General features: G+C 38.9%; 2 protein-coding genes across 5 annotated transcripts; one reads left to right on the top strand and one right to left on the bottom strand.

The window, feature by feature from the left end:
• Window positions 1–311: 311 nt before the first annotated feature.
• Window positions 312–14168, bottom strand: LOC117289668 (protein arginine N-methyltransferase 5-like). The gene is made up of 13 exons (XM_033770893.1): window positions 14080–14168; window positions 11834–11952; window positions 10713–10930; window positions 9805–9985; window positions 8733–8896; window positions 7720–7881; window positions 6986–7122; window positions 5922–6044; window positions 4990–5165; window positions 4373–4482; window positions 2222–2429; window positions 1506–1570; window positions 312–844 (listed from the first exon to the last, which is right to left on the bottom strand). The coding sequence occupies exons 1-13, from the start codon at window positions 14166–14168 to the stop codon at window positions 692–694; spliced, it is 1905 nt and encodes a 634-aa protein (XP_033626784.1). The 3' UTR covers window positions 312–691.
• Window positions 14169–14437: 269 nt separating this feature from the next.
• LOC117289692 (UPF0489 protein C5orf22 homolog) lies at window positions 14438–21469 on the top strand. 4 transcript variants are annotated; one of them, XM_033770927.1, is made up of 7 exons: window positions 14438–14591; window positions 15547–15692; window positions 16117–16266; window positions 16851–17409; window positions 18240–18412; window positions 18860–19075; window positions 20002–21469. In XM_033770927.1, exons 1-7 carry the CDS (start codon window positions 14529–14531, stop codon window positions 20129–20131), a joined length of 1437 nt encoding a protein of 478 aa, XP_033626818.1. In that variant the 5' UTR covers window positions 14438–14528; the 3' UTR covers window positions 20132–21469. The 4 variants fall into 4 exon arrangements, with proteins under 4 accessions (XP_033626818.1, XP_033626821.1, XP_033626822.1 ...); XM_033770930.1 differs by lacking the exon at window positions 14438–14591 and adding an exon at window positions 14644–14746; XM_033770931.1 differs by lacking the exon at window positions 14438–14591 and adding an exon at window positions 14789–15034.
• The last annotated feature ends 518 nt before the right edge of the window (window positions 21470–21987 follow it).

The following is a 21987-nucleotide window of genomic DNA, read 5'->3' as shown; positions in this document are numbered from 1 at the left end:
TTTGCCGTGCACTAGTCCAAAAGACTAGCACATGGCGTGGAGTACCCATATATATGTCCGTTGCGTGTACGAGGATGATAAATTAATAGTCTGTAACCATTTTGGATTACATGACACTACATGCAGAGCACAGTAAAAGTTTTCGCAATCTGTATTCGCGTCGTCCGTGGATTGTAGCATTCAGGTCTGTAAGGACAGTATTTAGAAATGTTTGGGGTGTTATAAAACAAATATTGGTTGCTTTTACTCGTGCAATGGTTTAAACTATGACTCGGAGCGTTCTATTTTCTTGAGGTGAAGCCGAGGGAAAATAGAAAATAGAACGCTGCGGGGATCACCTCGGGAGTCATAGTTTTAACCATAGCACTCGAAGCAGTCAATACTTGTATAATATCACTGGTTCTGTACAACCAATACCTGTCTTGCGGATAAGGACAGGGGACCAGTCTCGGGCTAAATAGAACAATAATTATGGCCCTTTTCGAAACAACGGCTTTGGATTGGGCTTGAGGTTCCGTACTCTCGACTGAAACCCTGGGTGCGTACTTGCAGAGCACGCACATTTGTCAAAACAGCTAGCGTGAGCCGAATCCAAAGTCAAATCCAGTCGTTTCGAAAAGGGCCTATGACATCGAGCATCAAAACTGAGATGACTGACTGACCGTTAGGTTTCCTATCTGGTGGGTTAACATTACATTCCGATAGTGTAGGATCTGCCGTTGATGTTGTGTATCGGCGTGGTCAGGGGTGCGGATATGCACCACTCGTACCACACGTTGCGAGTTGTAGAGTTGCGCCAGAAGTGAACGACCAGCTGATCTTTGGCAGACACATGTACTGGTTCCTTGAAAAATTAATACAATGATAGGCATTTATTAGTTACTTTTTAATTGAATACTGAATCTTAAACTATAGATCCCGACGATGACTAGAACATGCTAGTCAAAACATTGAAAAAATTAGACAGTTATTTAAATCAAAGACACTCAAGTACTGATTGAAGAAAACTAAACAAAAAAAGAGGCGTTCTGGGCTGTTGGCCTGAACACCTAACAATGAAATGGATTAGGAGCAAAACCAATATGGGGGCATTTTCAGAAGCCTAAAGGAGGCTTGTATTAAAATGGCCACTGACAAATACAATCCAACATTATTATTATTTTTTATTATTAAGTATTATTTTAACAGGGTAGCCCCTTCAGTGTAAAAACACTGTTCTCCCTGGGGGCCCTTTAGAAAAAGCAAAACACAGAACAAGAGATAAACAAATACACCTAGAACAAACCCCACATAAGCAACAACAGCACTCTATACCACCAGGAACAAAATCAGAGTAACACAAGGCAACAAAATGCCAAATATGCAAAAAAAACATCAAAAACAACAAACAAACTAAAATGCTTTAAGACAACAAATGTACAATTCGATTAGTTATGCATGTGAACTGTACAAATTTGTTTGTACGAGTAAACTGTACAGAGCCTCGTACTCAGTTTTTAACTTACCTTCAATGGGAAGAAGATGGAAAACCAACTGAACATGCCTTCAGAAAATGTTTGTGGATTGGTACCTGCAAATATTTGAGAGAAAAATTTTAAAATGTATGTCTGAAGTAAAAAAGAAAAAATAACAAAATATGGGCTTCTAGGCACTGCGTTGTGATTATCAACAGCCAACAGCCATATGTCAGCAAGTGACCTATTTATGTGGGCGTTCCTGAAGTATATTATTTTTAAAGAAAATAAATCATTTAAAAATATAGCAATGTCCAAAATTATTTTTTCCAATTGAATTATTTTTACAAGGTTTAACTTTAAGTATCTTTACTTTGTATAACAGCAAACCTTTAAGAGGATGCCACTAATTATTTAAAATATCCAGTAATAACCCACAATGGGAAACTGACTGTGTATCTTTTCCCTTGTGGTTTATTACTTGATAACTCTTTTTTTAACCAGTAAATTGCCTCCATGGCCCAGTTTTATAAAGCCTGTTTGCATATAAACTTGCTTAGCACAGAAATAAATTTCGTAATACAAACGGATTACCAGCCAAAATTACATTTAGTATACATTGTTGTGACTGGTGCCACACTCAACTTTTGCTTAGCAAAAAAACTTATAAAGCAGTATTTTTTTCTGCTTAACAGCTGTTTGAAATTGGGACCTAGTGACATGGCCCTTAGTTTCAAACCGTCATTCTTTTAAACAAATGTACTCACTAAGTAGGACATCTTTGTATAGTACTGTGTCAAAGTATCCGGCGAAGCCGTGGACCTCGGCATCCTCCTCCATGTCAAAGTTCACTGCCCTGTACCGTGTGTTGTCAAGGTTGTTCTGGTTGGGATGGGTGAAGGTGAAGAGTGGGATGGGATCGGCAAGACGAGTCACGTTGTGGAGGTGGACGACGTACGGCGTCTCAAAATGAGCCTTCGGAAGAGAAGAGATGGGGGTGTTATTATGCACATAACTGACAATACAAAAAGTAATACATTACAAAACATTGGACAATCAGGTTACTGTACTGGGACAAAAACACACAGTAACAGTACAGCCCAACATTAGAGAAGAAATGGTGGTGTTATAACGCACATAGCTGACAGACAAAGAGTTTGTTTGTTTGTTTGAATGATCTTCCCATCAAGGGAACTCGGCAAACGCCTAACACTGGCAACAGCCAATCTCTCTCACAAACATTGGTTTAACGTCTATGATTATGAATTACACAAACCAAGAAATTGTGGTTCATTAACTAGACGACAATATTTATTCTAGTCAGCGGTTAGCTGGGGATTCGAACCCACAACCATGTGATTGCAAGTCCTGCAGTCTAACCACTTGACCACGGTGACTAGAGTTAGACAAGACACTACGACAAATGGGACCAATTTTCTAATGTACAGGACAAAAACACACAGCTACAAGTACAACTGAGCAGGTATACATACATGTACACAAAAGAGAGAAAAGATGGTGGTGTTATAATGTACATAGCTGACAAACAAAGAGTGAGACAAGACACTATAATGCGTGGGACAAGCAGGTAACTGAACAGGACAAAAACACACAGTAACAAGTACAGCCACAGAATCCTCACAGCACCCATTAATTGCATCATTCTGGAATGAGAGTCACTCCTGACATAAAATTCTGAGACTGGGGTCCAGGGGTCGATTTCACAAAGAGTTAGGACTAGTCCTAATTTAGGACTAGTCCTAATTTAGGACTAGTCCTAAGAGATATCAAAAACGTACAGCTAGTCCTAAGTTAGGATTAGTAACTCGTCCTAACTCGAGATAAGACTAGTCCAACTCTTTGTGAAATCCACCCCAGGTCTTAAGAGGTACATTCACTGAATGGCATTTCCATCTTTTGATATTCCCTGGAGTGATTGATTTCAATGAAATTTTAGAACAGTATCATCAGTGCTACAAAAAAGCATGACTCAATTTATTTGGAGAAAATACTATATTTCTTGTTTACCCGGCAGAATTCAACTTAAAATCTGAAATTTCTCATCATTGATGATTTTATGAGAACTTAGTGCATGGAATGACGTGTTGCTGGTAGCGTTGGAAGAGGAGGACCGAAAGCCAGATGGACTGACATCTTTAAAAAACATAAAATGCATGAGCTAACGACAAGAGCTCTGGACAGGGAGGCTTCCACAGTGTTTGTTTCTCGGACCACCACGGATCGGCTAACGCCCTAATGGACTTAAAGGATTTAGGTACTTTTTCAAAATGTCCACCGACTTACATTTAACTTACATGGTTTGAAGATAATGATAGTGGAAAGCTTCCCTTCAAATATTACTAACTAAGGTTTTGTAGTTTTTGAGAAATGAGTAAAACAAGTCACAAAATAATTTTGGTCTCATGAGACCAAAATGATTTTAGCATTTAAAATCCCCTTAACCAGTTATGATAATTATACCAAAACCATAGCATAACTGGTTAATACGTTTTTACATGCTAAAACTGAGGCGAAAATTATTACTTTTGCTCATTTCTCAAAAACTACAGCACCTCAGTAAGTAAAATTTCAAGGTAAGCTTTCTACCATTATAATCTTTAAACTGTGTAAGTTTAATGTAAATCTGTGGACATTGTGTTTTTTGTTAGGAAAAAGTACATACACCCTACAAGAGAGAAGCACAGAATTCAGTGTAAGGCAATTCTGATCTTTGAGCATACAAACAGAGGCTGACATAAACTAAACAGACAGACTTCTACAAGCCTGCCAACCTTAAAACTTGGCTAAAACAAAAAAAACAGCAGACATCAACATACAACAACAAACAAATAAACAAACAAACAAACAAACTGACAGCCCCACAAACAGACAAACATGATTTGTGAATATATACATACGTCTTGGTTCTTGTCTTTATCCTTGCACAGGCGGACCTCGTTGTACAGCTTGTGGGACATGATTGGGCTAAGATAAGACGTATATGCACTGGGAATACTTATACAATCATCTGTGACAACGGGAAAACAAAAACATTGACAACTGTTAGTCAATGGACACTAAACTTTGGTTTTAACATGAAGGACTGATGGATTTGACCAATAAAATAGACTGGTGTCTTTAGGAACAATAGTCACACATGGTTAAGCTAATAACGTACACATGTTTAAAGGCAGTGGACGCTATTGGTAGTTACTCAAAATAATTATTGGCATAAAACCTTTCTTGGTGACGAGTAATGGGGAGAGGTTGATGATATAAAACAATGTGAGAAACGGCTTCCTCTGAAGCGCCATAATTTTCGAGAAAGAAGTAGTTTTCCACAAATTTGATTTCAAGACCTCAGATTTAGAACTTGAGGTCTCGAAATCAAACATCTAAAAGCATGCAAGTTCGAAGACCGATTGAGCCCAAATTTTCACAGGTTTGTTATTATATACATATGTCAAGATACACTAACTGTGAAAACTAGCCTTTGAAAATTACCAATAGTGTCCACTGCATCTCCAAGACCCACCTTTGAGGAATGGCTGAGCACCGTCCAGACACTCGGGTGACAGCTCGTTGTCACCGAATGCCCCAAGGAGTTCACTGACGATGATGTCGGCCTTCTCTGGTGCCTCCCAGTCTCTCATATCGCTCTGAATGACCATCACATTGTCACCCCACTTGTCTTCTTTCAAAGCGAATAGACTGTGGGGAAAAAGTACAATCAAAACCATAAATACATTTTTACTTCAATTATTAGCACATTTAACACTTAATAATAAAGATATCAATATAAACCACAAGGGAAACTGACTGGGTAAATTTTGAAATGATTTTGGGGGTTGAACAAAGAATTGACTAGAGTGGGATTCGAACCAACGACCTCCGGATTAACGTGCCGGCGCTCTACCAACTGAGCTATCTAGCCCTATATTGGCGGTGTCCCTACTTAATAATAAAAATACCTTGGGAATAGTTCACATTTAAAATTAAAATCTACACCCTTAACAAATAAAACAAAAATTATGGACTACACAAATTTCATACTCATTGTAGACTTAATTACAAACAAATCAATATTTAACCTTCTAAAAATGTTCACTTGATCAAATTTCAAGAAAAATATTTATAGAATACACCAATTTTCCAAAGCATGGTTAATAAAAGTCAAATTTTATTAAGCCTCTGTGTAAAGCAAAAACTTGTTTAAAACAAAATAATTTTGCTTAGCAGATCACATTACTAGTAAGTTAAGTTTGCATTGTTGTGGATGGTGCTTGACTCAAATTTTGCTTAGCAAATTGTCAAGCAATTTTTTTCCAGTCATCAACCACTGGTTCTTTTTAAAACCAACAATCCTCAAAAAAGTTTTACAAGTATGGTGCTTCCGCAAACCTTACCTAAAAAAACACACACACACACACACACTTTTTGTTTTCCCAAGAGAGATGTTGTACTTACGTAACGGCTGCGTTTGGATTCTTCTCCACAGCATACACAATGACTTTCCTGTCTGCTTGCTCAGCTGCCTTGAGGGAGGCTGTCACTAGGGGACCTCTACCTGCACCGAGCACCATCACGATACTGCAAGAGATAGGCACAAGTCAGCCGAGTTTGGTCTCCCTAAGGTAGTTATTATTTATATCCATTTTTTATTTACTTTGTTATTTTTGTATCGTTACTTAATATTTTTGTTGTTACTGCTTAATCTTATTGTACACTAAAACCAGAACTCAGTATTAAATACCGGAAGTGTTTTTTAATCATTATTGGTGGAATGAAATTAACTATTAATAAATAATATTTCATTTCCCAGGCAGATAAAGAGTACAATAATGCACATTGGTAATACATTTAAAGGCAGTGGACACTATTGGTAATTACTCAAAATAATTATTAGAATAAAACCTTTCTTGGTGACGAGTAATAGGGAGAGGTTGATGGTATAAAACATTGTGAGAAACAGCTCCCTCTGAAGTGCCATAGTTTCGAGAAAGAAGTAATTTTCCACGAATTTGATTTCGAGACCTCAGATTTAGAACTTGAGGTCTCGAAATCAACCATCTCAACGCACATAACTTCGTGTGGCAAGGGTGTTTTTTCTTTCATTAATATCTCGCAACTTCGACGACCGATTGAGCTCAAATTTTCACAGGTTAGTTATTTTATGCATATGTTGAGGTACACCAACTGTGAAGGCTAGTCTTTGATAATTACCAATAGTGTCCACTGCCTTTAAAGTACAGTACCTAGCAATTAAAATACAGAGGAAGGAGAGAGAGAACCAACTGGAGCCAGAAGGATTGCCTAAAAGAAAAAAGCTTCCTGTCAAGAGGCTCTCCTCTCCAGCTAAAACTAACTTTCACGTTAATAGATTTGGGAAGAAAAACACCAGAGATCAGGGAAAACCTGGGGGTCCTAGAGACGGAATGTAAGGACAGCCTGGACAGAAGAATGGAAATTGTCATTACATAGGCCCACTCTGCTTCACAGCTCGCAATAAATGTAAAGAATTATGTACTCACGATGTCTTGGTGTCTTTCTCACTGTCTGGTACCCTGTCTTTGAGTGCCTGGAACACAGCCTTCTGGTAGCTGGTGTACTTGACAGGATCTTTCTCAAAGATTTCATAAGTCTGAGACTCCAAGTTATCTGCTAGTGGCTGAACAGAGAGAAAGAGATAACAAAATAAAAAATCAATTGAGGCAGGTCAAATATTTACATGAATCATTGCTTCAGTAGGGCCTACTTTATGCTGGTGTCCTAGGAAAATCTGTCCCCAGAGATTTTGTCCCCTATGTGAGTAAATAGAGAGCCTTTGTTAAAGCCATTGGACCCTTTCGGTACAGAAAAAAACAAAAAAAGTTCACAGATTTACAAATAATTTACAGGGTTTACAGAAGGTAATGGTGAAAGACTTCTCTTGAAATATTAGTCCATGAAATGCTTTACTTTTTGAGAAAACGGTAAAACAATATAAATTCTCGATAGCGAGAATTACGGATTTACTTTTTTAATCACATGTCATGACACGGCGAAACGCGCGGAAACAGGAGTGGGTTTTCCCGTTTTTTTCTCCTGACTCCGATGTCCGATTGAGCATAAATTTTCACAGGATTGTTATTTTATATATAAGTTGTGATACACAAAGTGTGGGACTTGGACAATACTGTTTACCGAAAGTGTATAATGGCTTTAAGGCGACGGTAGGCAAAGAAATTTGCTAAGCAGTATTATAACAGCTTTATGAAATTCATACCTGTAGAGGGCACTGTAGGTAGTCCTCGTAGCCCTTAGCGAAGGCTTCAACACCAGTCAGTGGTTGTTGGTTCTGGAACAGATGGTCCATGTATTGTTGGTAAGCTCGTATACCCTTGTCTGGGTGGTGGTTGATGCCGGTAATCATCATTTGAACATCAAGCTACACAAGGGAAACCATCACAAACAATTAAGTAATTATGTTCTGTTAATTTTCCTTTTTGTTATCAACTCTCAATATGTATTTAAGGTTGCATAGCAAACGAATTGTTAAAGACAGTTTAATCACAAACAAACATTGTTTTATGCTATTTTTTGCTGTATGCATTATACCTTTCACTGTACTTTTATTTCATCAATCAACATTGTTCTTGTTATAAAGTAAAACCAATTAATTTATATTATAAAGGGTCCAGGCTTTGTACAAGCCTAGGCTTTTTCCTGGTGCCCTCCTCTTATCACCCTTTGTTCTTTTGTCTTGTATGTTTTATGATTATTCATTGTGATATTTGGAAATAAAAAAGAAAGAAAGAAACAAACAAACAAACACAAAATGAGTTCTCAAGTAATAAACCACAAAGAAAACTGACTGGATAAATAACTTTGGTTTGGACAAGGTCAAATTGACTAAAGAGGGACTTCAACCTCTGACCTCTGGATTAACGTGCTGACGGCTCTACCAACTGAGCCATCTAGCCCTTTGTTGGGGGTTTCCCTTTTTTGTCAATAACGAACAAAGATAATAGGGAGACCGCCCACATAGGGATCGATGTCTAAGGTGGTAGAGTACCTACATGGTAATCCGAAGGTTGCAGGTTCAAGTCCCATTCAAGCTAACTTTGGTGTCTCTGCCAATCACGTTGATGTAGTTAAGAAGTTTTCTTGCTGATGAAAATTGGAATTGTTGGTCGAAAATTACATGTAGGGAAATATTGTGATTAAAAAGTTTAACATTACATTGTATCAAATTACCAACACAGATGAACTTTCATGGTAAAGCTAATGTGTCCTTACCCTAAATAACTTATTGACTATTGTCTGGTGGGCTTTGGAGAGCACAGGGTAGCCTTTCTTATTGGTGAGGAATAGTGTCGTTGAAAACACAGCACACTTGAGTGGCTCTCCGAGCCAGCGATTTATGACCGTCTGGGCGGGCAGATCTGTGGATATCTCCAAAGCTGAAAGGAAATTTGGTTTGAGTAAAAGAAAAGGTTTAAATGTTTGATAGAATTTGCAAAGAAACGGAGATATTTAAATCACCAATGGGTTCAGTTGAGGGTATGATTTCATGAGGTAAAAAAAATTAGCTCAGCAGAAAGGAGTTGTGATGCAAATTGCTCAGATTGGTGTATTGGCAAATACCAATTGCCACCGTGGTCCAGTGGTTCCTACCTGAATGCATGGGTTTTCACCCATTTGGGGTTTTCCTCCCACATCTAAAACTGAACATATTGACAATCAGAGCATACAGATCAAAACATTGAGTCATCAACCACCAGTTCTTCTCAAAACCAACGCTCCTCAAAAGAGATTTACACATGGTGGGTCCACAAACCTTAAGCAGCAAAGGACTGAAGTGGGAGAAAACTTCCTTTCTTACTGCTCATTCGTCACAAGAGTGGTTAGACTGTAGGACTTACAATCACAAGGTTGTGGGTTTGAATCCTACCAAGCTAACCGCTGGTTTCACAATGTCTCGCAACTGTTTCTCAAAGCTGAGGCTTTGTGATTCACAGTGCATTAATGTGGTCTTTTCTAGAAAGGTGAACAAACAATCCTAGTGCTTCAAACAAAATCTTCATTCTTTTGGCTTTGTTCAAGTCACAGTTTCTTTTTGCCAGTGGTACTCTAAAAAAACAAAAAAAATTATTCCAGATGGTGGAAATTCAAAAAACGATAGATCCTATATGGAGTTCAAGGCATTGTATGGTGCTGTATAAATGTTTATTTTGTTTGCAATTACCTTACACCATGTGTATTTCTACTTGCTGGGTAGATTATGTTCCCAATTAGAACTTATCTTGCTGTATATTCTACTGAAAAATTCTGGCGCTTAAATTAATATGCATTCAGAGATGTTCCTCACCTACACCCAGTCTCTTGTGGTGATGGCAAACCCTACGCAGTGTGTTCCACCACTGCCATGGGTCCTGGCCGGGCGGTATGATGCCCTCGTTATCCCCTCCTCCAGTCTCTGGTTTAGGATCGTTCTCAATCAGGTCATCGGTCAGACTGGACGGGGCACACATGGGCACTTGAATCCACACCTGTGTTTGTTAATAATAATAATAAACAATAATAATCACAAGTTCTTATCAACGCATTTTGCAATGTATCAATGAGCTTTACATTAATGGCTTTATTATTATTATTACTAGTGCCCAGGCGTCAATTTCACCTAACTCTTCCTAAGTTAGGATTAATCTTAGGACTTAGGACGAGTTAACGTCCGCTTCCAAAAGCATAAGACGCATTGAACCTCTTCTTAGTTAAGAAGGGTTACTCTTCCTTACTCGAGATAGGATTAATCCTAGCATTTCTTGAACTCGGCTGCTGGTCATTGGGCCAATAACATTCCTTTTACCTTTCTCAACTCCCTGGGAAGTATATAGCTCCGAGCTGCCGTGGCGCTCCAAAGGCATTTTCATACACACAGTATCAAGCTCTACCCTACCTATTTATACCCCTAGATGAACAGAAGCAAAGTATCTTGCTCAAGGACACAAGCGTCAAGGATTCGAACCCACACTCCAATGACTTAACCACCAAAATTCAAATCTGATGAGATATTTAAAACCACTAAGCCGTGACACCCTTAAAGGGTCAGACTTTTAAAGATCAACTTGAACAAAATCTTTTTTTTTAAATGACATTTTTGTCTAGAACATGTTTTTGATTGGACATTATAAAGTATAAATGTGGCAACACAAGATCACACAGAGGACAAACAACTTTTTGAGCGACAATAAAAACCCACAAAGATCCAAACTTTACCTGATGGTTGCTGTGGCCCTGCATGTGGCTGAGTAAACATCGTCCAAGGTTTGCGCATTTGTTGCTGGTCAGCGGTACGAGCACGGCGGGCACGCTCAGATGAGCTGCGTACGCCAGTTCCTGCTTCAGGGCAGCTTGGGAGTTTTTGCGGGTCGTCTCATCATCAGAGTCCAGCTGTAACCATGGTGACAGCTTGCCAACAACAAGAGAGCTCCAATCTGTAGATGTGCGAGAAACTGATGTACTGGGGGGCTTTGGACTCTAGGTGGCAGCAGACATACCAGAACAATGGATTTACCTAATAAGTTTGCTTCCACCTACAAACATGCAACTTAATTAAGTTTTTAAAAAAGAGGCCGCAAACATGGCTAGATAGAGCAGTTGTTGGACTCCCAGCATGTTAATCAAGAGGTCGTAGTTTCATGTCCCGCTCTAGTTAATTTGTCTTAGTTCAGTAATAATAATATTGAATTAACCAAGTCATTTTCCCCTGTGGTTTATTACTTGATATTTGAAACAAAAAGTTGCATCCCCTTAAAGACAGTGGAAACAATTGGTAATGGTAAAAGACTAGTCTTCACAGTTGGTGTATCTCAACATATGCATAAAACAACAAACCTGTGAACATTTGAGCTCAATCGGTCGTCACAGTTACGAGATAATAATGAAAGCAAAAACACCCTTGTCACAAGAAGTTGTGTGCTTTCTGATGCTTGATTTTGAGACCTCAAATTCTAAACTTTAGGTCTCGAAATCAAATTTTTGGAAAGTTACTTCTTTCTCAAAAACTACGTCACTTCAGAGGGAGCTGTTTCTCACAATGTTTTATACTATCAACCTCTCCCAATAACTCGTAATCAAGAGAGGTTTTATGATGATAATTTTGTTGAGTAATTACCAATAGTGTCCACTGCCTTTAAAGTGGTCCCTCTGCTGCCCCATCCCAGGTTGTATGGTGTGACCCCTGGCTATACGGCAGTTAAAAGGTTGTATGGCTTCTTCCCGAACAAATACAATGACATAAGGAGATGCTCAGTTGGTAGAGCACTGGCACATTAATCCAGAGGTGTTAGGTTCAAGTCCCACTCTAGTTAATTGTTCTTTGTTCAAAGTAAACTCACCTTGGCTGGATAGGAACAGATCCGATCTTGCAAATGCTCCTTTTCTGTCTTTGGCTTTGCCCTCTAGGAACTCGCGCTTGAATCTTGGGTGGACTATTGGCATGGCAGCAAAGTCAAACCTGATTACAAAGATTATAAAACTAAATTCAAACCACAGAAACTTGACAAAAGTAACTAGGGCCATTCAAGTTAAAAATAAACATGTTTAGCGTCCCGCCCGTTTTTTGTTTTTGTTTTTGTTTTTTGTTTTTAAAGGGAAAAAGGGATGTATTTAAACGGTCTCACAAAAAATACTTTACTTTAAAAATGTTTCGGGCAGTCATTGAATTTGAATAAAAAAGGTCCTCTTTCTTCCTTTTTGTTTAAATCTTGAAAATAAAAAATAAAAAATAAAAAGCCCCTCCTCCTCCCTTTTTTTAGAAACCCGGACGCTAAACATGTTTATTTTTTAAACGGCCTAAATGGCAGAGGCTTTGGAAAGCCAGTACTCTATGGGTGCGTTCGTTTAGCTTCCCTGGGTCGACCCCGTCGTGTGGCGTTTTTTTCTTTCCAGGACGGACGTGTGCAGATAATTACCCACGTACGTCCTGGAAAACTAAACCGCCACACACCGGGGCAGACCCAGGGCAGCTAAACGAACACACCCTATCTACCCAGATGATCTTGTTATGATGACATTAGATGGTTAATACACCTAGTCTGCACCCGTATTTATTGCACCTTGTTCACTGACCGCTTAGCTTAGCTTATATCGACAAAGTGTGACTGAGGAATAACCTTAGGAAGGATTCAGAGCTTGGCTACACAAATGAGGATAGTATAGTATTAGTAATCGGAAAGCTAATTATATTTTAATTACATTTAGGACTACGGATTAGAATTTGCACTTGTTCAAATACATTGACTTCTTCCATTACAACCAGCATATCCAATACAGCATGAGCATACATACTTTAATTTAATTACAACAATATAAGATTTGAACTGCCTCTAGCTACCGGGCAACCTCGGTAGTCTAGATGGTAAGACACTGCTTTAGAATGCAAGGGTCGTGGGTTCGAATCCCACCCGAGTAACTTGCCTGTGATATTTTTTCAATACTTGTCTCATTTATTTTCAGCTTAAACTGTTCTGCCATGTTGTCGCTTCTATTACTAATTTGTTGTGTCATGTATTATGTTCATCTGTCCTTTTTGTCTGTCTGTCTGTCTGCCTGTCTGGTTGTCTCGTTTTCTTGTCTGTCTGGCTGTTTTTTACAAGCTTATGCTTACCAAAACGGCCCCGTACTATATTTATTTGTTTATGTTTACTCTTACTTAAAAAACTGTTTTGCTTTACTCCGTAATACATGTAACTGTTGTTATTCTTTTATGAGAGTATGGAAATAATTTTTTTCTTGAATTGAAATTGAATTGAATTGAAAGTACTGAGTATACAGTTACCCATACACACATCGGTGTATGGGTAAGAACAAAAATTAATATTCTTTATCCCTGATGCAAATTTAACATATCTTACAACAATAAATATTGTTGTAATTATTAAAATTTGTATGCTGTAAGTTTACATATCCTACCACCAACTTTTCACTCAATTATTCCCAAAGGGAATATCGCATTTGAATAAATAATAAGATACTTATATTAAAATAGGAAAAATTTATGTATCCTGCCACCTTTTTTTTCATTCATCATGAACAAACAATGGTGGCAAGAAAGGATTGTACGGAAAATATTCCCCATTTTAGCTTATAATTTTTAATAAGGAATGAAAATATAGTGGCACTGGCCAAATGGCAGGATACACAAAAAAATCCCTAATTTAATAATTACAAAGATATTAATCTCTGCAATGTTTTAATTAAAGAAATTATTATTAACATTTATTTATGATATTATTAATTTATTATTAATTATAATAATTTATTCCTTATTATGATTTTGTTAATGACACATGATTGCTTATATTAATGGAGGTAAACACTTTTTAGTATGGATGTAGCCAATGTTTTGCTTTGACTCTTGAATGTAATTTAATCGACAATCCAGTGCGCACTAGACGGCCTCCCACTCCCCGGGGACCAATGTCGGATTTACACGTCTAATCGTTGCCGTCAGTAGAATGCTGACTAACCCGTTGAGTTACCTATCGGAAAAGATATTCCATCAAATCTCAGCAGTCTAAAATACAAATCAAAGGAAATTGAACAACAAGGGTCTATGGTTATCATTTAATGTATTCCTTACCCAGCAACTGAAGCAAGTTGTGTAGAAGATGAAATATCGGGCACACAATGCAGGTCGCGACCACACGACACATGTTGTTGGCCCGCCATGTTGAAATATTGGGATGTTCCAAATTCCTTCAAGGGGTGTATATCGACACAACCGAAAAACAAAAGACTCTTCAATTTAAAAACCGATTTAATATTTTATTTTGAGATATATTTCAGAATAGGCAAAACTTTAAAATACATAGTTGTACTTTTCAGCGGCTGTGTATATATTAAATGAAATACTTAATTGATTTTTTTGTGACAAACAATAATTGTGCTTAAAAAACACCCCTAAATTTTCATTTTTCTGACAGCACGTGTGATAAATGAAAGTCACCGGCGCCGGGCGCGACGACTCGAGTACTGTCTTGATCGAAGATAAAAGAGGCAAAGGCGGTGACAGATGAGCAATTACTTAAGATGTCTGGAAAGCCGAGACATTTTTCTGATCTACCTGTGTGGGTCGTAGAGGACCATAATGATGTAAGATCCTATATAAATAGATACCGCTCTGTCAGTGTTTACTGTGAAGGGCCTACTTTGTTTTTGTTTTGTTTTTCATTTCTCATAACTTTTTCAATGATTTAGTATAGTTGTCAGTATACACGTCCGTGCGCATGGAGGTTCCTCCATGCATGGTATAAGTTACGCAGATAGGGACTGCAAAGGGGCGAGGCTAGGGATCATAGAACTAGCAAACTTTAGTTTTAGAATGTAACTGTTTTATTTTTTCGGTGCAAGAGGGGCTTTTTGGCATCTGCATACTCATACAAAATGCAGAAGTCAATTTTTTCTTCTGTATAAATATGCAGTGATGTCAATTTCTTAAAAAAAAAAAAAAAAAAAGGAGTACACAGCATCCAGTTAAACAAGAGTCCAAGCCTTCCCAAGGAAGCCTACTGAACTGTGGTCACTGCATAGCCCTGGTAGGACGTCAGTCAGTGTGCAATGGGAAGCCTACTGAACTGTGGTCACTGCATAGCCCTGGTAGGACGTCAGTCAGTGTGCAATGGAGGAGTCCAACCTGGGCTAGTCACTGCACTGCTCACACATGGCATGCCCTGCCCTGTTGTGACCTAGACGTAGTAACTAATAATACTTGTTCTCTGTTACCCATATGGTCTAGGCGTCATAGCTGGTGTGAGTGGTGTATGGAATATCACTAATATAAGCAAATTGTAACAGCACAGAACTCTGTCAGCATTTTGCATCCCCCCCCCCCCCCCACTCCAACCACCACCACTGCCCCCCCTCCTAGTTGCGATGATCTTAACCCTCCATCCTCCCGAACAGGGAGGATGGGTCACACCCCCTCCAACTACCACCACTGCACAACCCCCCCCCCCCCCCCCCCCCCACACCCCGACACATTTATGAAACCGTTGATCACCAAAAATAAGAAGCATTAATTGACATAAAGTTGATGATTTCTTTGCAGGTGCTTCCACATATCTATCGAGCCATCTCTTCCAGGCATCTCCCTTACCAGGGTGTCACCATGCTTCATTTTGACTCCCATCCCGACATGCAGATAGCCACCGAGCTTGATGCAGACACAGTATTTGATAAATATGAGCTGTTCAGGTACTTTAAAATAACCTATTTGCGTTAAGGTTCTGCAGTATGGAAAATGTTACATCTATTTATTATTAATATCAATCATAGTTGCAATAACCCCAACACTCCAACACAGCCATCTTGACGGTTCTTAAAGGAGGGTTACAATTATCGCAACCCCTATAAGGGGTGTGTTTTTAAAGTTTTTTTAAGATGATCTTCCTATAAGGTTCTCAGCAACCAACAAAAGGGGATATTAACACCAAACAGGCAACAGCTAATCTGTCTGATACAAACATGGGTTTTAAATGTTTCTTTTTGAATCTCACAAATCAAGAAATTGTAAGAAAGATGACGACAATCATTGTGAAATCAGTGTTTTTTACGTGCAAACATTTACATAGACATTTACAAATATAATCTTACATAAAACCTTTGTTGTCTGTAACAGTGCCCTCAGCATTGAGAACTGGATTCTACCAGCAGTGTATGCCGGCCACATTCGTCACCTCGTCTGGATTAAACCACCCTGGGCAGACCAGCTACCAGAGGGCAGCAGACAGGTGGTTGTTGGAAAGCACAAGGAGTCAAAGAAACTCAGGTAACAACAGGAAGCTGTTTACATTAAGGACATCAGGCATGCAAGGTTTAAGCTGATGATCAGGGCCGGCCTAATTTTATAAAGCCTGTAAGCACAAAAAATTGCTTAGCCCAGGAAAATCTTGCTTAGCCAAAACAGGTTACCAGCCAACATTTCATAAAGTTTATATTGTTGCGACTGGTGGCCCACTCATCTTTCCCTAGCAAACAAATTTATGTTCTGCCAAACAGCTTTATGAAATTGGGCCCAGCTGATTTCCTTGCTTTTAGGTTCTCAAACGTGCCATTGAAAATTTAAAAACACAAGACAAAGTCTTGCTGTGCTCGCAACTTTCCTCTTTGTTGACAAACTGCAGTTGCCTGCCTGAGAATTTTGACTTTATCTTTCTCGGTCAGTACCACTGTGTTGTCTGTAGCTACTCAGGGATGTTGTAATCTGCTATCGCCCTGCCCTTCCTCTCTCTCTATCTCTGCCCTTCCCTGCTCTGCCCTGCCCTTACCTGCACTGCCCTGTCCTTACAAGTCTTATTATACCAGTAATTCAGAGAATTTGTCATTTCATTTAACCTCATTTTTTGTTTGCAGAATAACTTGGCCGGACGGTTACTTCATGAGCGATTGTCTGTATGCCCCAAAAGAGGACTTGGAATGTACCAAAGATCTTTCAGTTGACGTGGTTACCATGGATACAGACATAGTACCAAGACAATCAAACACAGCTCCAGCCGATTTTAAAACGAAAACAGACAACCCACCGCAGTCTCGTAATTCACCAAATCAGGAAAGCTGTTCCAGTTGTGGTTGTATGCCTGACCGTTCCATTTCCCAGTCAACTTGCGCCTCTGACAGGAATACACAGAGCTTAGAAAGCGAGGGCGCTGTTCTCGCAAAGTCAGGTTGCCGTTCTTGCAAAGAAAACAAAGAAAGTGATTTGCTTAGACTTAAGAACAGTTCCAAGACAAATGATAATCCGGCATTGAGTGAAACTGAGGGAACACAAACTTATAAAGGCCACGATAAACTTACTTCAGATGATGTTTGCGTAACTGCTAGTGCTGCTATGGAAAGAGGGAATGCAACCATTTTGGACATCGATTTGGATTTCTTTTCAACGAGAAATCCCTTCAAGGAAATTTACCCAGAGGTGTGTCATTCTGTCCAATTAATCACCGTGTACTGGAAAAGTAAATGAAAAATTTGACAAACTGGGACAGGAGCAAGGGAAGCTGTGTAAAAATCATGTTCATTTTTTTTGTTAGAGACCAGCTTGAACGGAAATCGCAACAAGTGATCTTTGCTGAAACTCATTTGAAATGTTTTCAGTCAATAAAGAAATTTAGTTCACGAGATTAAAAAGATTTCAATTTTGAATTGTTTGTTTATCTCAAACCACTTAGCATTTCAAAGTCTCCCTTAATATTTTGGTAATCATTCTTAAAGGAACATTACAGAATTGGTTTTTGTTAACAAAACAGTTGCTGGCAGTGTAAGCACTTAATGTAATCCACCAAATTATCATCATCATTAGACCGTGTAAGTTTTATGTAAATCTGTGTTCTTCCAGATTTTTGTTTCTTGCCAACTCTGTAACGTTCCTTTAACATTAATTGCAATACAAACTTTTGGTTAGAGGCCTACAGCAGCTTTTCATCAGCATTTTGAGAAACATTTCACTTCAAAAGTTAATGAAGTGTTGTAAAGATACTACTTTTTATGCCCGAAAACTGGAATCTGAGAAGCATTGTTGTCAGAAACTGTTCTCAGATTGCATTATTCTTCCTGCATAGCCATGTTCGCTCTGGATTTAAGGCGATAACTCAAAATCGCTAACACTGTTTGAAATGAAATTTTCACGGGTTAATATAATTGTATAAAGGATTAAGAAAATCGAATAGTACAAAAAAAACAAAGGTGTACTTTGCCTTTTAATCATAATTCCAACTAAAACTTGTTGAAAATTGTTTCTTTTTAAAGACCCAATTTCGTCAGTTGGAGGATCTGTATCGCTTTGAAGGCCCAGTAGATGACAGTGAATCAGCATTAAGAGACTGCACAGACGAGCGAGCTACACAGCTGAAGGAGCTTGAGTTGGCTTTGAGATTGGTCATAAACGGGGAGGAGAAAACCAAAGAAGTGTCCGACGAAAGGTGACGTTTTCCCTGGGCTTTAATTTGACAATGTGGGAGGAAAAACATCCAATGGGGTAAACACATTTGCGGTTAGGTAGGGACTGAAACCCAATCTACATGTCCAGCCAGGGTCAGTGGTGGGATTTTAACTGGTATCCACAAACCTCAAATGCATGTAAAGAAGCCACTGAGAGCCAACCTGGGCCCAATTTTATTACTTTGCTTACTGCCGTATTTTGCTTACAAAAAACATTCTTTGCCAAATTTCTGCACTAGCTATGTTAGCAAAGAATGCCTGGTAACACGGACAATCCATGCACATAAGCAAACAAAATTCCTGTTCACCTGTGAAACCTGTTTACATTACAGGCCCGAAATTCCCTGCTTCCATAACCGCCGACTCTTTTCAGAGCCAGATGATAAGCTTTCATCCCTAATATTCCTGCTTGTTCTTTCGCTCCGCAGATTCAAGCAAGTGAAATCCTTCATCGACGCTCTCCGTCCATCGTTGACCAGTGAACCCCTTGATGCTGAGATGATCCACATGGCTGGTCTGACCTGCGATGACAACGGGGAACTCCCCCATCACGTCAGCACCGAGGCAGAGATTGACAGCCTCATGGTTGCTACGGAGACACTGCTGTCAAGTTTACCCAAACCAGTCATAGTGACTGTTGCCAGGTAAGATTGTGCCAAGTATTCAATTAATCCTCCTGTAGCTTACAGTTTGCGATTTAAAAAAACACATAATGATTGAACAAGACTAGCTAGTGACATGGTTCTCATTGTGCACCACTTGCAGGTCTACACCGAATATCCTTTTCTTTCTGCTTAACTAGTCTTGGTGCCGGCCGGTTTTGCAGGCGCTACATGCATGTTGACTGCATGGCTACATGCATATTGACTGCATGCAAAAAATGCAAAACCTCTGTCCATCAAGCCAAAATTAAAAAATATAATAATATTTACAGGCCTTGCATTCCGTTCTTGAGGGGGCACAGCAATTTTCAAAATATTTAATATTTGAACTTTGCAAAGGGCACCACAACAAAAGCACAGGGCATCATAGCAATGGTGCAATGGGTCTTGTCGAGGCGTGGTGCAGGAGCAACATTAAACAATGAACATAGGAAGCAATCTGTTGCCAAAATGTAGATTCAAACAAGTGAGTCTTTAAAGGCAGTGGACACTTTTGGTAATTGTCAAAGACTAGCCTTCACAGTTGGTGTATCTCAACATAAGCATAAAATAACAAACCTGTGAAAATCTGAGCTCAATCGGTCATCAAAGTTGCGAGATAATAATGAAAGAAAAATAACCATTGTCACACGAAGTTGTATGCGTTTAGATGGTTGATTTCAAGACCTCAAGTTGTAAATCTGAGGTCTCGAAATCAAATCCGTGGAAAATTACTTCTTTCTCAAAAACTATGGCACTTCAGAGGGAGCTGTTTCTCACAAGGTTTTATACCATCAACCTCTCCATATTACTCATCACCAAGAAAGGTTTTATGCTAATAATTATTTTGAGTAATTACCAATAGTGTCCACTGCCTTTTTTTTAAACATGTCCTCACTGTACACTCTTTCCTCGTGATGTTTTTTTAGGTCTTCACATGATGATTACTGCCCACCTGAGCAAGTTGACCAAATCCAACAGAAGCTTCTGAAGATTCTTCAGAATACCTACGGAAAACTTGATGTCCACTTGGACTACAGCAACCAAGTAGACAGCTAAAAAATTCATGCAGACTATCTGCAGCAGATAGCACCCGAGAGATGCCATCTTTCGGGCAACATTAGCTAGTGCCCCAAACCATTTTCCAGTGTCCCCCAGGTGTCCCCAGGCATCATGAAAAAAATTGCAAAAATGCCCATTAAAATAAAAGCGAAAAGAAGCGAGAAAAAAAGAGGAAAATGCATTTTTGTTTAGTACAAAATGTAGTGAACGATCGCAGTCGGGATCACTACCGCTGCCACAAAATACCATAAGACGTTGTTGGCCCCATGTGGTTTACTGAATAATCATGTGGTATTTACGCATAACGTAAGAGTTGCGACAATCATTGCGACAATCATTGCGGTAAAGATGGTGGACTTTACTTTGTGGCGTCAAGTGAGAAATATCTATAGTCACAAAAGGAAAAAGGAAAAAACACTGTTACAACTTTTTCTGTTGAGTTTTTATTTATTTATTGATAAGCACCAAGATCCAGACTGATTTGATCGTATACTTCATTAGAACTCCAATTATTTACAAAACAATTTATACAACGGTAAAACAGGTCACTGCATTATGTCTTCCAATTTATGCATAAAAAGTAGAAAAAAAATGTTTGTTTGTAAAACAAAAGTACATTAATATAATGTGACAGTACGTGTGACTAAAAGTTTGGAATAAAAAACAGGATAGATTCTCTTTGAGCATTCTGAGGAAATAAACTTAAAAACTGAGATCAAAAGTAAAGTCTTGTGCAATCTCCTTTAATTGTCCTTTTTTGTTCAGAGTTCCAGGTCTGGAATGAAATATACCACGAAGGCCGTGGCCTTTTGTTGCCCTTAGTGACCCTTTTAACAGGTTTCCATTACACTTTAAAAAAAATTCCAATGGAAGTAACCTTTGCAAAATGAAAATGGGCTTGCCCCAAAAGATGAAATTCCAGTCCTGACCAACTCTTGCCTCTCAACTCTACCCCCACCCCCATGCACAAGCTGGTATATCGAGCCTCTACAGTTCAAAAGAAACAAGATAAAATTTACAAGAATCTTGAAATAAAACCATAAACGCTCCAAATTGCACAGCAGACCTTTTAAAACCCAAATTAATAAAACGAACAGTAAAATACCATGAACCTCATTTCAATTTAGCGTTGTTCGCCCAAACTTGCAAAACTGGGGTCCGGGATGCCCTTCTCCCCCTGTTTGGGAAGAAAAACCATTCAGCAACCCTATTTTTTGATAAATAGACGTGGTTGCCAGTGACTTTATATATTTAGATTTTTTGGTTCATAGCCACCAATATTGTTTCTGAAATAGAAACTTTGATTGGCTGTTATTTTCCCGCTTCTTTCTGGATCCTTTCCTTAATCCCTTTCCCCCTCTCTTTTTCTATAAATGGATATGTATTTGTTTGTACTTGTTTTATGCCTCTGAAGAAGGTCCGGATTGGATCGAAAGCTAAGGTCATCTACCCTATTCATTATATAGATTTTTCATTATACTATTTTGTCGTGTGTGAGATTTAGGACCTTATGTTGGGATTTATGATCCACATAAGGGAATTTAGGACCCATGTAGGAGAACATGGGACCCACAGGGGGGAATTAAGGGCCACATCTGAGTGTTAAGAACCCACATGAGGAGATTTAGGACCCAAAGGTGGGGTTTTATTATGACCAACATATGGGGATTTAGGTCCCACATTAGGGGATTTAGGACTAACATATGGGGATTTAGGTCCCACATTAGGGGAATTAGGTCCCACATTAGGGGAATTAGGACTAACATATGGGGATTTAGGTCCCACATTAGGGGAATTAGGTCCCACATTAGGGGAATTAGGACTAACATATGGGGATTTAGGTCCCACATTAG

Source organism: Asterias rubens, chromosome 4 (assembly GCF_902459465.1).
Source record: "Asterias rubens chromosome 4, eAstRub1.3, whole genome shotgun sequence".
Classification (NCBI taxonomy): Eukaryota; Metazoa; Echinodermata; class Asteroidea; order Forcipulatida; family Asteriidae; genus Asterias; species Asterias rubens.
The sequence above is the reverse complement of the archived record's forward strand: the minus strand, read 5'-3'. Positions and strand labels throughout refer to the sequence as shown.

Excerpts from the sequence above, each read along its gene's own strand:
- LOC117289668 (XM_033770893.1), bottom strand. The coding sequence starts at position 14,168 with ATGGCGGGCCAACAACATGTGTCGTGTGGTCGCGACCTGCATTGTGTG. Across the intron at positions 11,953-14,079 it reads CAACTTGCTTCAGTTGCTGG|GTTTGACTTTGCTGCCATGC; the intron begins GTAAGGAATACA and ends CTTTGTAATCAG. Across the intron at positions 7,123-7,719 it reads ACCTACAGTGCCCTCTACAG|CCACTAGCAGATAACTTGGA; the intron begins GTATGAATTTCA and ends CTCTCTGTTCAG.
- LOC117289692 (XM_033770927.1), top strand. The coding sequence starts at position 14,529 with ATGTCTGGAAAGCCGAGACATTTTTCTGATCTACCTGTGTGGGTCGTA. Across the intron at positions 18,413-18,859 it reads AAAGAAGTGTCCGACGAAAG|ATTCAAGCAAGTGAAATCCT; the intron begins GTGACGTTTTCC and ends TTCGCTCCGCAG. Across the intron at positions 19,076-20,001 it reads GTCATAGTGACTGTTGCCAG|GTCTTCACATGATGATTACT; the intron begins GTAAGATTGTGC and ends ATGTTTTTTTAG.